The sequence below is a fragment of the Micropterus salmoides genome, unplaced genomic scaffold (genome assembly GCF_014851395.1).
Source record: "Micropterus salmoides isolate LMB-PRFRI ecotype aquatic unplaced genomic scaffold, ASM1485139v1 Ms_hic_scaffold_8, whole genome shotgun sequence".
Taxonomy (NCBI): domain Eukaryota; kingdom Metazoa; phylum Chordata; class Actinopteri; order Centrarchiformes; family Centrarchidae; genus Micropterus; species Micropterus salmoides.
In genome coordinates this window covers 15,057,590-15,078,777 of record NW_024044570.1, presented here as the reverse complement: position 1 = coordinate 15,078,777, position 21,188 = coordinate 15,057,590, and the positions used below count along the sequence as shown (strand labels likewise).

At 42.6% G+C, this 21,188-nt stretch overlaps 1 protein-coding gene across 4 annotated transcripts in view; it reads left to right on the top strand.

The window, feature by feature from the left end:
- Positions 1 to 20,456, top strand: part of reln (reelin) — a 93,704-nt gene extending 73,248 nt beyond the window's left edge. Inside the window, exons 32-65 of one of the 4 annotated variants that reach the window (XM_038706799.1) lie at positions 267 to 425; positions 562 to 756; positions 2,046 to 2,319; positions 2,435 to 2,575; positions 2,694 to 2,871; positions 2,999 to 3,083; positions 3,187 to 3,369; positions 3,519 to 3,687; positions 3,829 to 3,934; positions 4,058 to 4,284; positions 4,460 to 4,683; positions 5,645 to 5,795; positions 5,921 to 6,179; positions 6,362 to 6,611; positions 7,094 to 7,262; positions 7,503 to 7,643; positions 7,952 to 8,129; positions 9,012 to 9,205; positions 9,310 to 9,560; positions 9,661 to 9,815; positions 9,910 to 10,124; positions 10,335 to 10,512; positions 10,652 to 10,827; positions 10,927 to 11,033; positions 11,176 to 11,418; positions 11,545 to 11,720; positions 11,812 to 11,885; positions 12,130 to 12,291; positions 12,439 to 12,596; positions 12,908 to 13,127; positions 13,303 to 13,500; positions 13,978 to 14,076; positions 16,909 to 16,914; positions 18,687 to 20,456. In XM_038706799.1, coding sequence (XP_038562727.1) covers positions 267 to 425; positions 562 to 756; positions 2,046 to 2,319; positions 2,435 to 2,575; positions 2,694 to 2,871; positions 2,999 to 3,083; positions 3,187 to 3,369; positions 3,519 to 3,687; positions 3,829 to 3,934; positions 4,058 to 4,284; positions 4,460 to 4,683; positions 5,645 to 5,795; positions 5,921 to 6,179; positions 6,362 to 6,611; positions 7,094 to 7,262; positions 7,503 to 7,643; positions 7,952 to 8,129; positions 9,012 to 9,205; positions 9,310 to 9,560; positions 9,661 to 9,815; positions 9,910 to 10,124; positions 10,335 to 10,512; positions 10,652 to 10,827; positions 10,927 to 11,033; positions 11,176 to 11,418; positions 11,545 to 11,720; positions 11,812 to 11,885; positions 12,130 to 12,291; positions 12,439 to 12,596; positions 12,908 to 13,127; positions 13,303 to 13,500; positions 13,978 to 14,076; positions 16,909 to 16,914; positions 18,687 to 18,783 — 5,798 coding nt within the window. In that variant the 3' untranslated portion in view covers positions 18,784 to 20,456. Of the gene's footprint in view, positions 1 to 266; positions 426 to 561; positions 757 to 2,045; positions 2,320 to 2,434; positions 2,576 to 2,693; positions 2,872 to 2,998; positions 3,084 to 3,186; positions 3,370 to 3,518; positions 3,688 to 3,828; positions 3,935 to 4,057; positions 4,285 to 4,459; positions 4,684 to 5,644; positions 5,796 to 5,920; positions 6,180 to 6,361; positions 6,612 to 7,093; positions 7,263 to 7,502; positions 7,644 to 7,951; positions 8,130 to 9,011; positions 9,206 to 9,309; positions 9,561 to 9,660; positions 9,816 to 9,909; positions 10,125 to 10,334; positions 10,513 to 10,651; positions 10,828 to 10,926; positions 11,034 to 11,175; positions 11,419 to 11,544; positions 11,721 to 11,811; positions 11,886 to 12,129; positions 12,292 to 12,438; positions 12,597 to 12,907; positions 13,134 to 13,302; positions 13,501 to 13,977; positions 14,077 to 16,908; positions 16,915 to 18,686 lie in introns of all 4 variants that reach the window. The other 3 variants (XM_038706797.1, XM_038706800.1, XM_038706798.1) reach the window with 3 other exon arrangements.
- Positions 20,457 to 21,188: the final 732 nt, after the last annotated feature.

The window sequence follows — 21,188 nt, the reverse complement described above, 5'->3', positions numbered from 1 at the left end:
CTATTCTGTTCATCAATCAGCACATTGTGGATCTCTAGCCTGCAGCAGTGCTGAAGGCTCAGTCTGATCATTTCTGCAGCGTCAGATAAAACACTGCCAGCCTCCTAAACAGCTTGTCTGTAAAAATCAGGACTGTTATTAGATTATATTGCATTTTATTCTATTGTTTCTTTTTATTTCTTGCTAAATTTACTAACTTGTGTATCTATGAAAATGATTTCTCATTTAAAACTACTATCCAAACCTCTTTTTTTCTGTGCCTCTAGGCGTCATTGTCCAGTTCTCTACTAACAATGGTGTCCAGTGGCAGTTCCTGAGGGAGCTGGACTTTAGTTCCTTTCTGGAGCCTCAGGTGGTAACCATCGAGCTGCCACCTGCAGCCAAAACCCCCTACACAGTGTTTCGGTGGTGGCAGCCACAGCAAGGTTTGTACATAATTAGGTTGTGCAAGACTTCAGAAATGCACATAAGAATAATAAAACAACTCTATTACAGTATCTCTTTTATATCACAGCTTTAATTTGGTTTTTCATTTTGACTTCTTTCTCTCCATCCTTGTAGGGAAACACTCTGCCCAGTGGGCTTTGGATGATGTCTTGATTGGTATGAACGACAGCTCCAGAACAGGCTTCCATGACAAGTTTGATGGCATGACCCCTCTGAGGCACAACTGGTACCGCATCCAGGGTGGGGAGGTGACTGTGGACTGTTTGTCTCTGGACACTGCACTTACCTTCAACTCTGAGGCCATTGACAGTGAGTCACACAAACACATTATAGTTCATAAGCACACACATTTAGAGATGAGGGCTTAAGACTACAGGGTTGTCAGTTGTAATTCATAGACTGGCTCAGAAAGTGTGCATGGAAAGTGAAGGAATAACTTGACGCTCCCTCAACAATCACTGTCAAGTGGCTCCTGAGTAAGACACTTAACACCCAACTGCTTCAATGAAGCTGCAGAGTTTGTTGTGAGCAATGAATACATGTAAACCAGGGTGTTACTGTAAAACAGCATGATGGAAAAAAATTTAAAAGATGAGACAATATTCATGCACCAGTATACCAATGAAACATGTTTTCACATACACACATACTCAACAAACTACAAAAATGTCTGTACAGTGACATCACGGTATTACTTATTACCCACACAACAGGCTGAAATTGAATCACCCATTTACTGTGGCGCCGTGGGTCCTGCATTATTAATGAGAACAAACCTGAATGAACATCCTGCTTGTTATTTATGCTTGCGTCAAGCTGTGAGCGGATTTACTCTGCGCAAATATTGCATTACAACTGGGGCCATTGATTAAGCTTGCTCAGCCAGAGCAATTTGGCAACACATCTATAAACATAAAGCTCCGTGTCCCTGTATGAAAACATAAAGCACTGCTTATCAGACTACTGGGCTGCTCTCGTATGCGCTGAAACATGCACACATTTCACACAAGCAGTACATATTATTTTCAAGGCTAACGTTGGAAATTAGATAATGTAAATAATAATGTTGATAATGTGTTTTTAAATTTTGTTAGTAGGATCTACTTATATATTACATATTTAATACACCTTGGAGTTAATACGCCTATTTCATCAGGGCTGAACCAAAATATCCAGTTCCAAGTCGACACATACAAGCTAATTTTGAGCAGAAAAGGCAGTTTTCTACACACAATATGAATTTTGTTTAATAGTAATAATTTACCAGCAAAGATCTATGTGATTATATATACAGTGAAAAAAATTAAGTTTATAGTTCCTCTTAAACTACTTCAGCTTTGTATGGCCAGTGGCAGCTCCGACAAACAAAAAGCAATACGTCACAAATTTAAGTTCACCCCTATTCTCAGAACTGTCACCTTGGTCATCCCACTGGAGTTTGCTGACATGTTTAACAGCTGAAACATGTCGATTTATTAACATGTGTCTTGTTAAGGCGAGGAAAATAATGTCAAACCACTGTAACCTGGAGCAGATACTAGAACTGGGTTATACTGAATACCAAAAAATACAATGTTGCTGTTCTATTGTGTCTGCAGAGAAGCCAAGATACGCAGAGAGTTGGGACTTTGAGGTGTCAGGCTCATCATTCCTGCAATTTGAGCTGAGTATGGGCTGTAGTAAGTCCACTTCCTTTTCCCATGGTGTGCGACTGGAGTACTCTACAGACTGCGGCCATCACTGGTCTCTCATCACCCCAGAGTGTGTGCCCCCAGCCATTGGCTGCGCTGGTTATACTCAGAGTTCCATCTATACCTCAACCCAGTACAAACACTGGAGGAGGATTACTGTTTACCTGCCCAGTGCTGCTAAGTACGTGTTTTTAAACTTTTATGCCCAAAATTAGTAGACAGTATTACTATATTTCCTTAAAGTGCATAAACTCCTGAGGCTTTTTTTCTTTCTAACTTGCTGTTGAATCCCTCAGTTCCCCCAGAACGCGTTTCCGTTGGATTCAGACTCACTTCACTCCAGGGGCAGAAGGATGGGCTCTAGATAACGTGTTACTTGCACCTGGCTGCCCCTGGATGTGCTCTGGTCATGGTCTCTGTGACAACGGACGCTGTGTGTAAGTAAAAGTAAAAATCCAGAGCTGATGGATTTTAATCTTTAGTCATTTTTTACACTTATTTTCTGTTCACGCGTAAATACTACCTACTCTTACTTTTTCTCCCACTCTCACACAGGTGTGACAAGGGTTATGGAGGGGCACACTGTGTACCTTTGGCCCCCCTGCCATCTGTACTGAGAGAGGACTTTAATGAGAACCTGCAGCAGGAGACGTGGCCTGAGGTTTACGGAGCAGAGAGGGGAACTCTGAGTGGAGAGCCACTTAAATCTGGCACTGCCCTTATCTTCAAAGGGGTAGGGGTCCTACACACCATGAAGAGAACATCTAGAGCAATAAGAATACAGCTCAATCAGACAGACACAGTTTGATATCTTTAGATCAGTGTCTTTTCTTGACTAACCAACAATGTAATCTTTGCAGGATGGTCTGCGAATGATAGTGTCACAGGATCTGGACTGCACCAACACTCTCTACATCCAGTTCTCCTTCAAATTCATCACTAAAGGTGAATATAATTTTTATTCTTTTTGTTATAGCTGTATTTGTGATTAAAATATTGTTCTTTCTCAGGATGTTGTTGTAATAGTTTATCTTATGGGCTTTTATAGGTGTCCCAGAGCGTTCCCATTCAGTGCTGCTGCAGTACTCTGTGAATGGAGGAATCAGCTGGCTGATGTTGGATGAGTTTTACTTCCCAGCTTCCACTGACACTCTGTTCCTCCACCTGCCGCTGCCAGCAAGTGCTCAGACCAATGCCACCCGCTTCAGACTCTGGCAGCCATACAACAGCGGTGAGTGGACACATTTTGTGGTTGCACACAAAAATTCACATTCACATCTGTCCTCTCTTGTCTGGTGCTTTCCTACATTGACTTCTCTTCACATGTCCTGAACTCAAAGAATCAATGTGTAATAATCTCCACAATATTATGCCATTTAGGTAAGAAGGAAGAGGTTTGGGTAATAGATGATCTCATCATTGATGGCAGCTCCATACACAACCCACCGGTGGTGATAGACAGCTTTGAGGAAGGCCCCAATGAGTCCAACTGGCTGTTCTTTCCAGGGGGAAACACTGGCCTTTACTGCCCCTATCAGAAGACTGGACTGTAAGAGAAACATATAGTTTTGAATGTTGACAATGATGGTGTCTTGTCAGTGTTTCTGTTTTTATATTATATGTGAATTCAGTGGTGACACACACGTTTTTACCCTTGACTAATCTTTGCGTTTGTGTGTGATTGTTGCAGGGAAGAGGATGAGTCAGCTATGGTGTTTGTCTCCAGTGAGCTTGGAGAACACTCCATTACCACCAGAGACATTGACGTAAATGAGAACACTATCATCCAGTTTGAGGTACACCAAATAAGCCATAATGACTTCTTTTACAAAGCAAGAATTATAATACTTACTCATTCAAGACATAAATTATGGCTCGTCATCATCGCTGATGTTGTGTGTGTGTGTGTGTGTCTCCAGATTAATGTGGGCTGCACAGCTGAGAGCTCTTCCGCCCACCCAGTGCGTCTTGAGTTCTCACGGGACTTTGGTGCCACATGGCACCTTTTGGTGCCCCTGTGTGCCGGTGCACCCCAACCCTCCTCACTGTGCTCCACAGAGCTCCACCCTGCCAGTATCTATTTCCCTGGTACAACTCAGGGCTGGAGGAGAGAAGTCATTCACTTTGGCAAGCTTCGCCTCTGCGGGTAAGGACTGTATACATCCTGTACAGCAGATGCACAAAAGAAAACAAGGGGAAACTTTTGAGGAAACTTTTATCAAATATTTTAATATGCTTACGATAATTTACTTAAGATTATATCTGTTTATTTCTGTGTGTCTCTCTCACGCTCTTCTCCTTGCATTTTGTACTTCCTACAGGTCAGTGAGGTTCCGTTGGTATCAGGGTTTCTTTTCTACTGGCTCTGCTCCTCCAACATGGGCATTAGACAACATCTACATTGGCCCACAGTGTCAGGACATGTGTAATGGTCATGGTGCTTGTGTGGGTGGCACCCACTGTGTCTGTGACTCCGGCTACTCTGGACCTGACTGCTCTGTGCCTGACACCCCCAACCCTGACTTCCTCAAGGAGGACTTTGAAGGTACACCAACAAACAGATGTGCACTAATAGCCATCAGGAAGAAGGCGGTTTGTTGAAAATGAATGTGTGTGATGGGCATACTGTTTTTTTTTATTAGTCAGAGTTATCACAAAACCAAATCTGTGGTGATATTGTTCTGATTATGGTGTCAATGCATGTTTACAAGAGCTTTCAGTTAACTTATTTTGTCATATTTTTTAGAATGAAATGTGATGCATGTCGCTGAACTTTCAGGCTAAAAAATTTGTTTTTTATATTTTACTATTTAACTAAAATGCTTTTTATGGCTTTACTATAATTGGAATTTCAGGCTTACCTTATTTTATATTTGAGATTGATTCTTCAATCTTCAATTAATTCAGATATATTTAATTGGATTTTTATTAGTGCTCAGTGAATAATGGTCCTATTTGGACTTTTTTTTTAGGATTGGTTGTGTTTATGGTTTTGTTGCTTCCTATTAGGGCTGGGCCAATAAATGGCCAAAAATGTTATCACGATAAAAACATTTTATGCCATTCGATATAGATAATTATAACAATAAATGTCAAATCATTATTTCTTTCAAGTTTAAAGTCAGATTTTTGCTCCTGATTGAAAATTGAAGAAACCAGATGGTTAATTGTGTGGTTAAACAATTCTTTATGGTCAGAACGTGACAAATACTTGATGCCAAACAGTGGATCACTTCACAAATCTGAGGTAGAACAGTCAAAACTATTTTGATAAAATCTTTTTTCAGTCCATTTTCCTCAACAAAATAAATATCTTAATAGAAAAATTAAATGCTAATTCATTCAGGATTCAAATTAATTAAATGAAATATTTAGCCTAATGACGATATATTGAACATTTGTTATATTGTTATTGAGGAAAATTATATTGCGATAATTATCACTATTGGTTTATTGCCCAGCCCTACTTCCTATATGTGTGTTTGTGTACGTACTTGTGTCTCTAGGAGGAGCTGTGGATGCTGAGCATTTCAGACTACTGAGCGGTGGTAAACCATCTAGGAAGTGTGGTATCATGTCGAGCGGGAACCACCTGTTCTTCAGCGAGGACGGCCTGCGCATGTTGGTCACCAATGACATGGACCTGTCGAATGCGAGGTAAAGCTACAGAAACAAACAAATAAAAGCCCTTACTAACTTTACAAATATACACCATCACAAATGTTTTGTAGTTGAATGTACAGTACTCTGTGAAAATCTCATGTGTTAATGGCTGTACTCAGGTTTGTTCAGTTCTTCCTGCGTCTTGGCTGTGGTAAGGCGGCTCCAGACCCTCGCTCCCAGCCAGTTTTGCTGCAGTTCTCTGTGGACGGAGGTCTTACCTGGGGCCTCCTCCAGGAATTTCTCTTTAGCAACAACAGTAATCAGGCTCGCCTGGTGGCCCTGGAGATCCCGCTGCGCGCCCGCACGACTTCCACTCGCCTCCGCTGGTGGCAACCCTCTGAGAACGGACACTTTTACAGCCCATGGGTCATTGACCAGGTACAGTAAGTGAGGATCCATCCAACAATACATCCTTCTATATGTATTTTTGGTATTGAAACATCATGGCTGTTATCCATCCAAAAAAAATTTTTTAATTCCACTGACTCATCATATGTGAATTTTCACGTTCTCTGCCTTAACTATACAAATGCAATTGCAATTTATCTTGTATTTCCTAGGTGGTAGTAGGTGGCAGTGCCAGTGGCTGGGGACCATTGGAAGATGATTTCTCCTCTATTGATGGGCGTTCATGGCTCCTCCACCCTGGAGGAACCCGAATGCCTGTTTGCGGCTCTGATGGGCCTGCTTTTGCGTTCATAGAAAAGTCCAACACTCGCTATGCTGTTACCACTGACATCAGTTTGGGTCAAGACGCCTTCATCCAGTTTGACTTTTCTGCATCCTGCTCTGTCACAAACTCCTGCTACTGTAAGCAACACGGAGCGTGAAGAAGCCGTGACTGGTCCTCATTAGAAACTAACTATTATTTTCATTATCTGCTAGTTATCTTCTCGATTAATTGTCTATGAAATGTCAGAAAATAGTGAAATATCCTGTTAAAATTTCCAACAGCTTGAAGTGATCTATGCCAATAGGTTGTTTTATTCAACCATCAAATATCAAAGCATCAAATATGTTGCTAATCAACCAATCAATCTTTGCAACTTTAAAAAGATATTAATGTCTGCATGTAAACATGATGTTATAGAACACCAGGGAAGTGGTCTGTGAGCATTATTATCTAACATCTGTGATTTGAATATCTCCGAGTTGTTTCTCACAGAAACAACCAACTTTAGTGAAATACGGTTAAAAGAATTCCTGCTAAGCTTTTTTATTTGGGAAGTTGTTAATGCAGTTTCGTGAATATACATATTGTTGACAATTGGGGTTTTCTTCTTTCTCTGCAGCCGTAGAGTTGGAGTATTCTCTGGATCTGGGTCTGACCTGGCAACCTGTGGTCAGAGACTGTCTGCCTACAAGCCCTGACTGTACTTCCTACACCCTGCAGAGGCTGCTGGTTTCTGACACTTACAACAAGTGGGGCCGTGTTACTCTGCCTATCCCATCATATGCTAGGTCAGCCCTGAACTTTTCTAAGACACATGGGCAACATGCCCTGATTTAGCTGTGATGCTACTCTTAATTTTCTAAAAAATAAAGTTCATAAGTGGCCAAGGTCACATAGTTAGACTACAATACAATCTGATACAAATAATATAGTGCCATATCAGGATTACAGTTTAATTCCTTGCTATATGAATTATTTCCACTTAACTTTAATTGTAAAATGTGTGTGTGATTTTAATATGTATTTAGGTCTCCAGCCACAAGGTTCCGCTGGTTCCAGCAGGCTCCCTTTGACAAGCAGCAGACTTGGGCTCTGGATAACCTCTACATTGGAGATGGCTGCCCAGATATGTGCTCTGGACACGGACGCTGCGAACAGAGCTCCTGTGTGTAAGTAACGGCAGACTCATGCATGCACCCACCAAAGTTTTTACTGTAAATGTCAGGAATGTCAGCTCCTAGTAATGAGCTATACTGTGTAAAAGTCAAATGTAAAGTTTTAATTCAAAATTCCTTATTTTATTAAGCTTTGTATAACTTTATATGTAATGTTGATTTGTAATTTTATTTGTATGCATACAGAATGTTGTATATGGAATATTGTTTGGGGCTAATGTCCAAACTTTACTGGATACAGTATGTTGTTTTAACTCACTATAATGTGATTTTTTTGTATCTGACTCCACAATCCTCTCCAGGTGTGACCCAGAGTGGGGTGGAGAGTACTGTGATGAGCCTGCGGTTCCTCTGCCCTCCCAGCTGAAGGACAGCTTCAGTCGAGCTCCCTCGCTCAACCACTGGCACATACTCACTGGTGGGAAACTCAGCACGGTGTGTGGAGCTGTGGCCTCTGGAGCTGCTCTGCACTTCAGTGGGGTAAATGGACATCTACCCTCTTTGTTTGATTTTTTTTACATTCATTCTTCTTCTTTTTTACTTTCTAACAACATTTTATATCATAAAATGCTCCCCAACCAGAGAAATGGTGGAGGATAAATATTGAAATAGAGTTTTCACACATCCTGTAGGGCATTTACTATATACACTGGTTTGTACAGATGAAAATGCCCAATCCTGTTTTCACTTCACACATGACATCTTCACATGAACATGAGCTGTGCATTAACCCGCCTTCCAATAATGCTAGGTTCGGGATTTGAAAGAACAAACTTCTGCAGTAAATACAACAAAAGCACTGATGTGAGCTGATTTAATGGGGCAAACAGATGATACAGAGATAGGTAGGTAGATAGATAGATATCTAACAGTATCTGAAAGATGCTGCTTCAAGTATTAGTCTGCTGAATAAAAGACCACAAAGTAAGTAGCTGTCAGCCGTTATGTACAGCTTAAATTTTCTCGAGACATTTAGGGCAGAGTTGTAAATGGATTCCTATTGACAGGCTGATCTTGGATGAACACACTGCCAAAGAAACCTTTTATGAGCAGCTGTTTAGCTCTAGCGTTAAGCTGTATCAAGATAAATTACCACTCAAACTTTATGCAATAGATGTTATTACTAAGTCAGTTTTATTATTTTGGTTATGTTCAAGTAATGTTCTCTGTAATAAAAAATAACACTTCAGGTCATGTTTGAGATGTTTGGATTTGTTTTTAGAAGGACAAAACAGTTAAATAGAGAATACTGTAAATAGTGAAATAGAAGAGAGATATCCATCCCTCATAATAAAGACTATTTATCTATCTGTCTATACTGGCTGAGCCCCTGACCACATTTCTCTATGTTTCTGTGCACAGAGTTGCAGCCGTCAGCTGGTGACAGTGGACCTGAACCTGACCAATGCTGAGTTTATCCAGTTCTACTTCATGTATGGCTGCATGATCCCACCAAGCAACCGTAACCAGGGTGTTCTTTTGGAGTACAGTTTGAATGGAGGAATTAACTGGCACCTCCTTACAGAGATCTTCTATGATCTGTACACCAAGCCTGGGTGAGTTTTCTCACCATTAACACATGGTCATAACTACTTGTGCACAACTGAGTAAAGTATGAAGCAGGATATCTGCGACTTTCTATGTTTTTGTCTGTGTTCAGGTTTGTGAATGTGCTGCTGCCCCCTGCTGCCCGTCAGGAAGGCGTGCGTGTGCGCTGGTGGCAGCCACAACATGAGGGAGCAGACCACAGTGATTGGGCTCTGGATAACGTCCTCATTGCAGGCTCAGATTCACGAGCACAGATATCTGACACATTTGGAGGGGTTGCACTGCCAAACCATGAGAGAACTCCTGCTGATGGGACCTCAGGAAGGATAGGGCAAGTGAGCGAGCAGGAGGAAACACCCATAGGTATTTTTTAAATCAATGTCTCAATTAAATAATCTACAGTAATTTCTCAAACATAGCCGAAGTATCTAATTTTGTCTTTCTTTCTTTCTTTCTTCCTAAGTGAGCGATCATTGGTTGTTCTCAGAGGACTGCTCAGTGCAGCGTTTCTGCAGCTCTCCTGATGGAGTAATGGTGTGTGGCAATGCTGATGGGAGAGAGGTGTATGCTGTCACACATGATATTATTCCTGACAAAGGCTGGGTCATGCAGTTCAAGGTACCAAATGTTACTAAAATGACACAAACACAATATAAAGATTCATTTGTGTTGTGTGATGTTGCTATGATGCTAATATGATCTGTTGATTTAGATTGCAGCAGGCTGCAGTGTGCCAGAGCGTCATGCAGACCGGCAAGTTCATGTTCAGTATTCAGTGGACTTTGGAGTGACCTGGAAGTACCTGGTTCCACAGTGCCTGCCTGCTGACCCCCGCTGTGGAGGTCAGGTCTCCCAGCCATCAGTCTTCTTCTCCGCTGAAGGCTGGAAGAGGGCAGTCTATCCCCTGCCTGACAGCCTCGCTAACATGTGAGTCATCCTGCCTCATATCTACCTCCACATGCTTTTGACAAAACATACACTACTGCTTCATATTTAATTGTACCATTGTGGCATGCATAGCCTAAATTATTGATAGATCAAATCATCGTCATCATATTAATTATTAAAACCAGTGTCATATAAATCATGAAAATGGTATGCATGTTGTTTGAATAACCTATCTTGTGTTTCTCTCAGTGCGGTGCGGTTCCGGTTTTACCAGCAGCACTCAGACATTCAGTGGGGTGTGGAGAACTTTTACATCGGGCCAGCGTGTGATGGCCACTGTGGGGGACATGGAGATTGTCTAGATCAGCGCTGTCTCTGTGACCCAGGATTCACTGGACCAAACTGCTATGCCAGCAGTGCTTTAAAGGTAGAGTCTGGCTCTCACTCAGTCAAAAAGAAAATTTAAAGCATTAAAAACAGATTCAAAAAGAATAAGACAAGTAGAATATAATAATTTTTGTCTGAGATGGTGTGTGATTCAGATATGTGTGTCTTTTTTTCTGTAGGCATCTCTGAAGGAGCGTTTTGACTGGGAGGGCTCTGCAGGCCCTCAGTGGCAGGTACTGGAGGGCGGTAGACCCTGTACAGATTGTGGTGTGTTGGTAGAGGGGACAGCCCTGTACTTTGGAGGGGCTGATGCCAGACAGGCTGTCACTTCTGATCTGGACCTCCGTGGAGCAAAGTTAGTACTCAACTTTTGTTAACCACAGCAGGAGGTTTCCTGTTATCTTTAAATATCGAGCTACTGTAAGTGCATTTTGAACTGTGTCATTGTGGATAGGTTTGTGGAGTACTGGGCCAGGATTGGAAGTGAAGATAACATGACTATGTGCCACCGTCCAACTTGTCGCAAAGAGGGAGTGCTGCTGGACTACTCTACTGATGGAGGTGCACTTGAACATTAGGACATACAGTGCATATTTATATTTTTCATTTTCATCATCATCACTTTATGATTTCTTCTATCCCTGATTATCTCCCTTCTTTTTTTTACTTTTATCTCCTCATTCTGTCCATATCGGTACCTCAGGTGTGTCCTGGACACTGCTGCATGAGATGGACTATCTGAAGTATGTGTCAGTGAGGAGAGATTATATCGTTCTCCCAGAGGGAGCTCTGACGAATGCTACTCGTCTGCGCTGGTGGCAACCATTTACCATTTCCTCTGGCCTCGCCACCCCCAGCCTTGAGAGAGCACAGTGGGCCATAGACAACATCTTGGTGGGGGGGTCAGACATCAACCCATCTACTCTGCTTGACACCTTTGATGATGGTGAGTTTGTTTGTGTTGATGTAATTGGAGCCTGACTACTCACCTGTCATGACAAATGACTTCATGTTCTAGAAATCACTCTGACTCTTCCTCATCTTTTCATTTTATGCCTTTGCCTTTTACCAGAGGGTGTTTCCCATGAGGAGAGCTGGAGTTTCTACCCAAATGCTGTGCGCACTGCTGGCTTCTGTGGAAACCCCTCATTCCACCTGTACTGGCCAAACAAGAACCAAGACAGCACACACAACATCCTGGCCACTCGGGAACTCATAGTACAACCTGGATATATTCTACAGTTTAAGGTACAGTCGCAAACCAGCATATTATAAGCTACCCTTTGTCTTTTCCATGGAGACTTTAGTCCCTTACTGTATGTCTCTCTTATTGATGTAGATTGTTGTTGGTTGTGAGGCAGACACCTGTGAAGACCACCATTCTGTTCTGCTGCAGTACAGGAAGGATGCAAGGTAAAAAAGACAAGGCCCTGATAAAGAAAAACATGTTCACACAGTTATAAAATGACTGTTTGAATTGTACAATACCTTGCATTAACTGACAGTCAAAATCAATGTTAAATGTCAGGTTAATAGCCTGAATCACTTAAACCAATAACCTGACTTTTCACTTGCCATTTATCATTTAAACAGTATTTGAAATTATTGTTTTATTTTTTTGCATGGACAGTTTTCAGCTCTCACTCTCTCCTATTAGGTCTGACTCGTGGCAGCTGGTACAGTCAGAGTGCCTCCCCTCATCAGTCAACAACGTGGGCTGTTCTCCCTTCCAGTTCCACGAGTCCACAATCTATAGTCCAGTCAACAGCTCAACGTGGACCAGGGTCACTGTACAGCTTCCTGACCACGTTTCCTCAGGGTAGGAGCACAGAAAGATTTTATTTCCGGGCTTAGAAGAGGGACATATCATGACTTCACACTGGTGCATTTGTGGTCTATATTCATATACCAGCAGAAGTTATCTCTGTTGCCAGTTGAAGCAGTGTAAGCCTTTTGTGATTTCCAGAGCAACCCAATTCCGCTGGATTCAAAAGGAGGGGACAGGAGAGCGGCAGAGCTGGGGAGTGGACCATGTTTACATCGGCGAGGCCTGCCCGGGGCTCTGCAGTGGCCACGGCTACTGTACAAGTGGAGTTGTCTGCATCTGTGATGAGGGACACCATGGTGGGCCACAAACAGCATATTACATTCAAACTGCTAGAGACACACACAGTTATTTCTCATCTGTATTGTTCAAGTAGACTTTCTTTATGAAGTAAAACGATGTAAGTGAACAAAGCAAAAAACTGCTTTTCTCAAGAAAGGCCTTAAGCACCATTTTCCAATACAGTTGTTGAAAACATGGTATTGGCCTGTGTATCCTGTCATTTTACAGACAATGTTAACCCACCATCAACTGGTCTGCATTCTGTATTCAGTGCATCTTTAATTTATTAATTTTATCACATCCCCTCTGCTTCCTTTCACCTCAACAGGGGACGACTGCTCCCTCTCCAGCAGTGACCTGCCCAGCTCCATCAAGGACAACTTTGAGTCAGGCAGTGTGTCTCAGGAGAGTTGGCAGTTGATCCAGGGTGGTGGAGTGGGCAGCGGCTGTGGGCAGTTGTCGCCGCATGCACACGGAGACTCGCTCTACTTTAATGGCTGTAAGATGAGGCAGGCAGTTACCAAACCGCTGGACCTCACTAGAGCCAGGTACAGGTACTACCAAAACATACTGTACATAAACTAATTATGTAAACGTACACCTATCTACCTACCTTATAGCTAAGACAGACTGTTTTCTCCACATTATTGTGTGTATTATCAGCCTTTATTATTTCCTTTCTCTAAGCTTCTCGCTTTTTCTTCCTTCTCTATCTCCCAACAGTAAGATCATGTTTGTGCTGCAGATTGGCAGCGTGGCACAGACAGACAGCTGTAACATAGCTCTGGATCAGGCTGACACAGTTGACCGGGCCGTGCTCTTGCAATACAGTGTCAACAATGGAGTCAGCTGGCACGTAATCGCTCAGCACCAGCCCAAAGACTTCATAAAGGCTCAGAGAGTCTCCTACAACATTCCACTGTGAGTGAGAAACTCAGTTTGAACCATACTATTTTCGAATAAGTCACAATTTATAAAGGCTTTATAAGATGTACCCAATGGCTTAATTAATGTTTATTAATCTTTTACTAAATTTTATGGATGTTAGCAAGTCATTGATAAAAGTTCTTGGAATTGTCACTTTTCTGTTATAGAAAGAGTTAGCTAAAAAGACAAAACAAGTGTCTTAAGGTAGGACAACTAAAGAGATTTTTCACAATCTGGGAACCCAAACGTTGTTCTTAATAATGCTTTTTAACTGATCTATAAATGTGTGAGTGATTTATTAATCATTAATAAAGCCATCAGTTACAACTTTTTACACCCTTTATAAAGGTGCCTTATTAGAAAGAGTTAGTTTAAACCTGTGTGGTAAACTTCGTTAGGCTGGTTTGAAGCTACTGTAACCATTGGCATACTTGTTGACCCTCACTGCAATGTTTCCCATGGTCTCTCCAGAGAGGCGAGGGTTAAAGGGGTGATGCTGCGATGGTGGCAGCCACGTCACGACGGTGTAGGACATGACCAATGGGCGTTGGACCATGTGGAAGTAGTTCTGTGAGTACCCAATTCCCAGCCGGCCCACGGCCCCCCAGACTGGCCCCCAAAAGAGCCCCGATCTGCCCCTGTCTCTACCTCTGCCTCAGCCTGACCCACAGAAACGGTCACATCTACTCCACACAAACACAGGGATACAGTATACAAATATATACATATACTATAGTAACATATACATGTGTGCTGCTTACCACCTAGAACCAAACCTCTCAGCAGCTGTTTCAAATGCTCACCACAACTTCTGGTGTCAGGCAAGCAGAGTAGGAAAATGTGGGATTATTTTCCTATCTTTATTCAAGACCGTGGTCTACCTATTTGAGAGCATGACTTTTTGATTTCACATTCAGATTTTGTGACGCTTTCCCTCAAAACCCTTCCCTCAGACTCAAATAGCTCCTGCTTATGCTTAGATTTGCTCTGCTTCAGCTCAAACTGCCCTCCAGCTTTTTGTGCAGTTACCCTATCAAAATCCCCCAACCAATAGAATGCCAGGTGTAGTGTTGACCAACATAAGGATCCCTGCTTTACTTCTTATAGCGCCCTTATGAGGATGTATTCTTGTGCCGCAAATATGACTTTATCAGTGCAATTTGAAGGAAGTAATAGCACCATTAAAATAAAAAACTTACTGGCGGTCTTTGATTTTGCAGTGAGTCACGAAAGGGACATTGTTTTCTCCTCTTGCACCCTGATGGGAGGTCAGTGAGCTAAATGGCTTCTATTTTACACTATGTAGCTATTATAGTAAAAAGTACAGTCACTGCTATGTGTAATAACTGTCCTTTTATTCCAAAAGTTGTAAAGAAAGCAAGGAAGTATATAATGAATCTGTAGAGAGTAGGGGTGGATGAACAAGAAATCTGTGCAAGCAACAACATATCTGAGCTCAAGCTGACAGTTTAAGCAGAAACAGAGCAAACTAAATGCAACCAGGGGCTGTATGAGTTTGAAGTAAGGATTTTGAAGGAAAGCGTTGCAAAATCTGAACATGTAATCAGTCATGCGTTCAAAATGAAAGATTCTTGGATAAATATAGGAAAATAACCCAATAGAAAAATGGCTGCAGTGTGCTTTACTGTGAAGGGTTGTTTGTGGATGGCTGTTCTGTGTACGACAGTCCAACTCCTGCTGTCAGATCATCATATTTTCAGTGTCTTGTGGAACCCATTCATCTCCCAGATAAACAACTGTATTTTTCCACTGAAATGTCTAAAAAGTCTTAAAAGTTGTTAAACCACATTATAATTAAAACCTTAAATGGTCAGAGATTTAGTCACATTACACAATTGAAGCCGTAAATTTCAATGTTCTTTCATTCTGTTTTTGCACCGAAGGACTCATTAGATGTAAAGCACCCATTCATATAGCCATTCATAATTTACAGTATCCACTCACTTACAGTTAGCCCATTATAAGGCATGACAAAGAGCACTGAACAAAGATCATACTGAATACATTACAGGAAACTGTGAAGCCACATCTGTGACAGTGTGTCTTTGTCCGATTGTGAAGTCAACATTGTCAGACGGGCCCATAATCTGACTGGTCTTTTTTTTGTTTTCATTTTAACATTCATTTCATGTGCAGAAATGTTCCTGTATTTCATTCTACCAGGAATAAAAAAAATCTTTCAAATTCTTAAATTTGATTTGATGGAACTTGCATACACCCTGCGCTGATTCACTGATTGTTTCTCTCTTCCTTTCTTCCCCTTTTAACATTTATATTGCATTTTAGTATGTAACCAGCATCATTAAATATTTTTGCGGAAGCCAATGCCAGTTTCCAATGAATAATGGCAAAGTTGGAGCTCTGCAGGGCACTGAAGATATCATGAACATGGTCTATACTCTTAGCATATTCTTAACATGGCAATATCATAAAGCATTTTGAATGCATTTTCTGCATGTTGCTGTGGGTATCAGAGCAATGATCCCTCTTATGTAGGTGCTGATTGATCATTCAGATGTGTACCCAATGCATTTCAAATGCTGCATACAACAGTCAAGTATGGCACTCTGATATTTCATGTACAGTCCATACAAAGCTGCACATACACACAAACACACACTCATGCCTAACCTGAGCTGTCCCTGGTCTAAGTGGTCGTGACCTGTCCCACCCCCTCCCTTGCACTCCCACGGTTTTCAACAGTGTCTCCTGAAAAGGGTGTGATCCTCACACTTTGCTCTGTTGTTTATTTCTCTCTGTTTCGCCACTCCTCCACTCCTTCACACATTCTTCCTCTCACTCCTACACCTGCTCAATCTTATCCTTTGCTCCACATGCCTTTCCTCCCTGCTGCTTAATGTGTTTGATCATGTGGTCATGCTCACTCCTCTGCTTGTGCCGCATTGTATCCTACCTTACTTCTTCCTCCTCCTCCTCCTCTCCTTCCTCAATACTTGCTCTTTACCTTTTTCTCTTCCCATTCTGGCAAACAACGGATGGATGACTTCTGGATATCTTGCTCTCTGCCTTCACCTCTACCTGTGGTTGTCTCTCACTTTCCCTTCATGTTACATTTCTCTGCTTTCTCCTTACTAAATCTCTACCAACTACTCTTCTGCTCCCCATTCTTCTTTTATAATCTTTATTCATTCTCTCTGTCTTTTCCACTCTCTATCATTTCTTCCTGCTTGAACCTCTTACTATCTTTATGCCTCTCCTCTCTCCTCCCTTCTCCCCGCTTTGGGCCCCTGCCTCCCCAGACCGGGGCTCCTACCCCCCCAGACCTTTCTGCGAGACAGCAGTTCCCTTCTCCTGCTTCTCCCCTCTCGCGCTCTAACCTCTGCTCTCTTCTGTATTCTGCTCCCTCTGGCATGGCTGTAGTGTCAGGTAAGTCCTCCGCCTCTTCCTGAATGCAGCCCCCTCCCTCATCCTCCTCCCGACCCTTTCTTTTCCCTGAGACACTGTGCACACCCTCCCTCAGTTTCACTGACACACCCAGCCTTCCTCATCATCGCCACAGTCATATTCATGTCCTCGCCATAACTCAAGCCCCAGGCAGGTCAACAAGCAGGCCAGCCGCTCAGTGTCCAGGTGGAGACTGACAGATCTTAAGAGACAGCTCTCACAACACAACACACTATTCACAACAACAACAACACAGTGGAGGGGAAAACACAGCAGTAAAATCCTAAATGGTGGCAATTTTTTAATTTTACAATTTTGAAATGACATGCGTCCTCTAGAAGGGTTCAACACAATATCACCATATAAAAACAACTTTCTGTTACATGGCTTTGATTTTGAATTTGCAGTTCACACAATTCTTGAGGCATTTTTAATGTAATAATCTACATATATAGATGTCAATGGTAATGTGTTTGTGTGTATGTGTGATGTAATCCATCACTATACCTATATATGTTTGTATTGTTCTTGCTACTGAGTCTACTGCAAGCTGTTGTATTGTTATTGACTGCAATTTATAAGCTAGGATGCACAATTCACTGATCCTACATGAAAAAGATGACTGCTTGTGGGTTCAGCATTTATTTCGTTCAAGCCCAAGCATCAAAAGTCTTTTTTTAAACTCTTATACCAATATCAGTTGCAATGCAGGGCATTTCGCATCATTAATTTCAAGTAAAGGCCCCTTTGGCGAGAGAGTTTTCATCTGACTAACCTCCTCCATCCAGCTCCATGCATGGCTTTAAAGATCGACTGTTGTAACAGCTCTCCATCCCTTTTTCACTGGCTGTCTGTCTGTCTCTGGACAACAACATCATGACTCTGAGCCAGGAGCCACCCTCCTCACTACCTTCTGGTTTCTGGCCAGGAATCAGAAAAAACGAGTGTGAACATACACTCTCAAACACATGCAGTTTACCAGCCATCCCTCCCATCCACCTTCACACTTCACGATCAACCATCACACACACACACGCACACACACACGCACCATCCCCTACCCTCTCCCACCCCTCCTGATCCCCCACCCCGCTTCGCAGAGGCCCCTGCCTGCCCTGGCTGCACTCCTGGCTCACTGGCAACGCCCTGCTGGATGGAAGAGGCAATGAACAGGCTAAGCAAGAGCGATCTTCCGCAGCTTTTCTCTGTGTCTCTTAGTTTCAAAACCACCCCTTCTCCGCTCACAACCCTGCACTTTTATGATTTTGGTTTATTTCTTTTTCTTTACTCCCAGTGATGGCTGTTGACTCTGACCTCAAACACTCAGTGTCAGAGTTTCCCTCTAGTATCTGTGGTAGTATGTTTGTAGACTCTGTGTCCCATGTCTTGTTCTGTGACATTTGGTCTTGAATACATGTAGCTAGTTATACCGTACCATGTTCACCGTCTAGCTGCCTCTCATTTGTCCAGAACGTAAAACAAATCCAGTTGCGTAGAGTAGTGCCACCCATTCTCCAAGCCATGCGACCCATACAACTGTTGAGTGTTTGAGGTTATGGCTGAAACATTAATAAAAACGGCAGCATGAAACTAAATGTGAGTGAGTACGAAAGCTGTATTTGACCATTTTTGTGTTTGCGTGCATGGGTGAGAGTGTGTGCATGGGAATGGATGTTTTGTGCCCTTTACTCGCTTACTAATGTTCACACTCCACCTCTTTCCCTCCCTCTTTCACTGTGTTTGTATTCCCGCAGCACCCGTAAACAAAACTACATGATGAACTTTGCCAGACAGACCGGCACGCGTCACTACTACAGCCGCAAGAGGCGGGCACTGCAACAGCGTGCCTGAACCCACCAAGAAGGGATTCGCCGTCTGACCTGCCAATCACACATCAACCCGCCATGCTCATCCTGTTTCTCCTGACAACATATCGCCATGTCGAGTCCCATCCACCAGTAGATTCCAGTCAGCCTTGGACTTCCCTCACCCATCTCTCCCTACCTTCTGGCACAAACACAGGCCATCCGATCAGTTCACGCCAGCCAATCAAGGCCTTCCATACCACATGGGTCGGCGGGGAATGAAACTCAGAAGAAAGGAGTGAAGCGGCCATTTTGTTTGCTTTTTTTTCATGGACGGTCTGGGTTTCTAGTTGTTTTCTAATTGTTGCTGTGGTTCCTCTGATTCCTGTTCCCACCTCCATCTGGCTTACCTCCCTGTCACTCCCCCTCCCTCTACTCATCCTCCTTTTCCTACCACACTGTGAAATTGAGAGATAATATATCACTGCTGAACTGACCAGCCGATTGGAGAGTTGCCTCCCAGTTCCACTGAGCCGCCGGGGGGAGGACAAACTCCAGTGCCGCCAACCAGTACGCCAGGAGAAAGACCACGACGATACTGACCATTAAGAGGAATAACGGTGATGAAGAAGCTAAAAAAAAAAATAGAAAAAAAAGAAGTACTGTGTTCTTGCTGTTCTGTGTGTCTGTGGGTTCTTTTTGTGATGAGTTGACTGTGGTGTTCTGTTCATTTGTTTGTTCGTTTTCTACTAATTCATATGCTTTTAAGGGGGGGAGGGAAGGGGTGCTGGGTTCTGTTTCCTTTTCCTTGTTTATCTGGAATGGACGTGGGCAGGGCAGGAAAAGCCCGGCCTCCACAGGAAGACGGGAAGAAAGAGCGATTTGCACGACAGGAAAAGGAGAAAATAAGAAAAAAATTAAGGACTGAACAATGATTTGTTTTTTTTAAATAATTTTTTATATATGTTGGTTCCCGAAAATACAGATATTTATGGTAAATGGTTCTTCACGTAACCTATTTAAGATGCACTGTGCGTGAAATCTGTATGTTATTTTCTAGTGTTAAGTTATTAGGCAGTCGAGTCAGGCTCTCAGACTGCGTCATCTCCCCTGCTCTTCCCCCTTCTCTTGTGCTGTTTCCCTCTTCTCATTCCTCTCTTTCTCTCTGCTGAATTCTGATACCTGGAGGTGAGGCTCTTTTAGTGTTGTTTTTTGAAGTCTGTGTAATATGGACCCTCTGCCCTCAGTGTAACTCCAGTATAGCAATCTCCTGTATATTTATGTATATCCACTATGGGGAGACCCAGCAGCCTTATAAAAGGGAAATAAAGAACTGTCCAAACCTCAAACTGTGCACATTGCTTGAGCTACTCCCGTTCTTTGACATTTGTCTGCTTTCATTGTCAAATCACAATAATAAATTAGTCCATCTCGCATTATTTCCCAACTTTCTTCCCTCTGTGGTTTTTAACAATAATGGAACTCTATGGCACAACTGAATAAGTTCTATCAAGATATGGAAACAATAAGACAAGAAAAACAATATTGCCAGTATTCCCTAGTGTGTGTGTGTAACAGACTATTCAAAAGAGCATGAAATTGTTCCAATAATTTATTTATATTAAATAGTATAAAACACAGGTTTTTGTTACCAAGATACTGTAATAAATGTGGACGTATCTGCCATCACTTTGGTGTAGAGCTCAGTGTCTTCAGACTGGCCATTCACCACCTAACTCTGCAGGTTCTCTGCATTACTCCATGCTGAGGCTGTAGAGATGCCAGATCACTGCTCACTTGTTGTAGAACCATTTAAACATCTTCCCCCTTGACATGAACCCCTAAATCTGCTCCTAACATAGCCCATCCGGGAGTCTCTCGTCACAAGCTGCCCGTCATCACAGCTACAGTCACAAGTGTTATGATGTAGAAGGATTTGGCTGTGATGCACAGGCCAGAGTTACAGTATGGCGAATCACAGCAGGAGTAGGTCATTGTGTAGACAGTTCCTTTGAGGCGGATCCTGTGCACCTGGCTACATTCCCTTGTCGACATGCAGCCCCTTGCAGACAGGGCGCTGTGGTTGCCATACTGACCATCTGCCTTGAAGCACACCTCGTCAGGAGGACATTCGGTCACAATAAGCTCAAATGTCTTCTCCTTCTCCAGGATGGGGCTGTAGTAGCAAAGCAGGTTGTCACAAAGCAGTGAGGGGAGGAGGAGGTAAAACCATAATACAGCAAGACGCAGGAGCTGCAACATATTCAGCCTGCAAGTTGAAGACAAGCATTTGGAAATTTACTTTCATGAACCAATATCAGCAGTACTGCATTTCCATAAAGTTAGAGTACTTAATGAAAAAAAAAAAAAAAAAACTTGCCCAGAAAAAAAGTGCCCAAATTTTCAATTTTCAGTTCCCCCATTTGTTACATGGACTTCCTGCTAAACGTT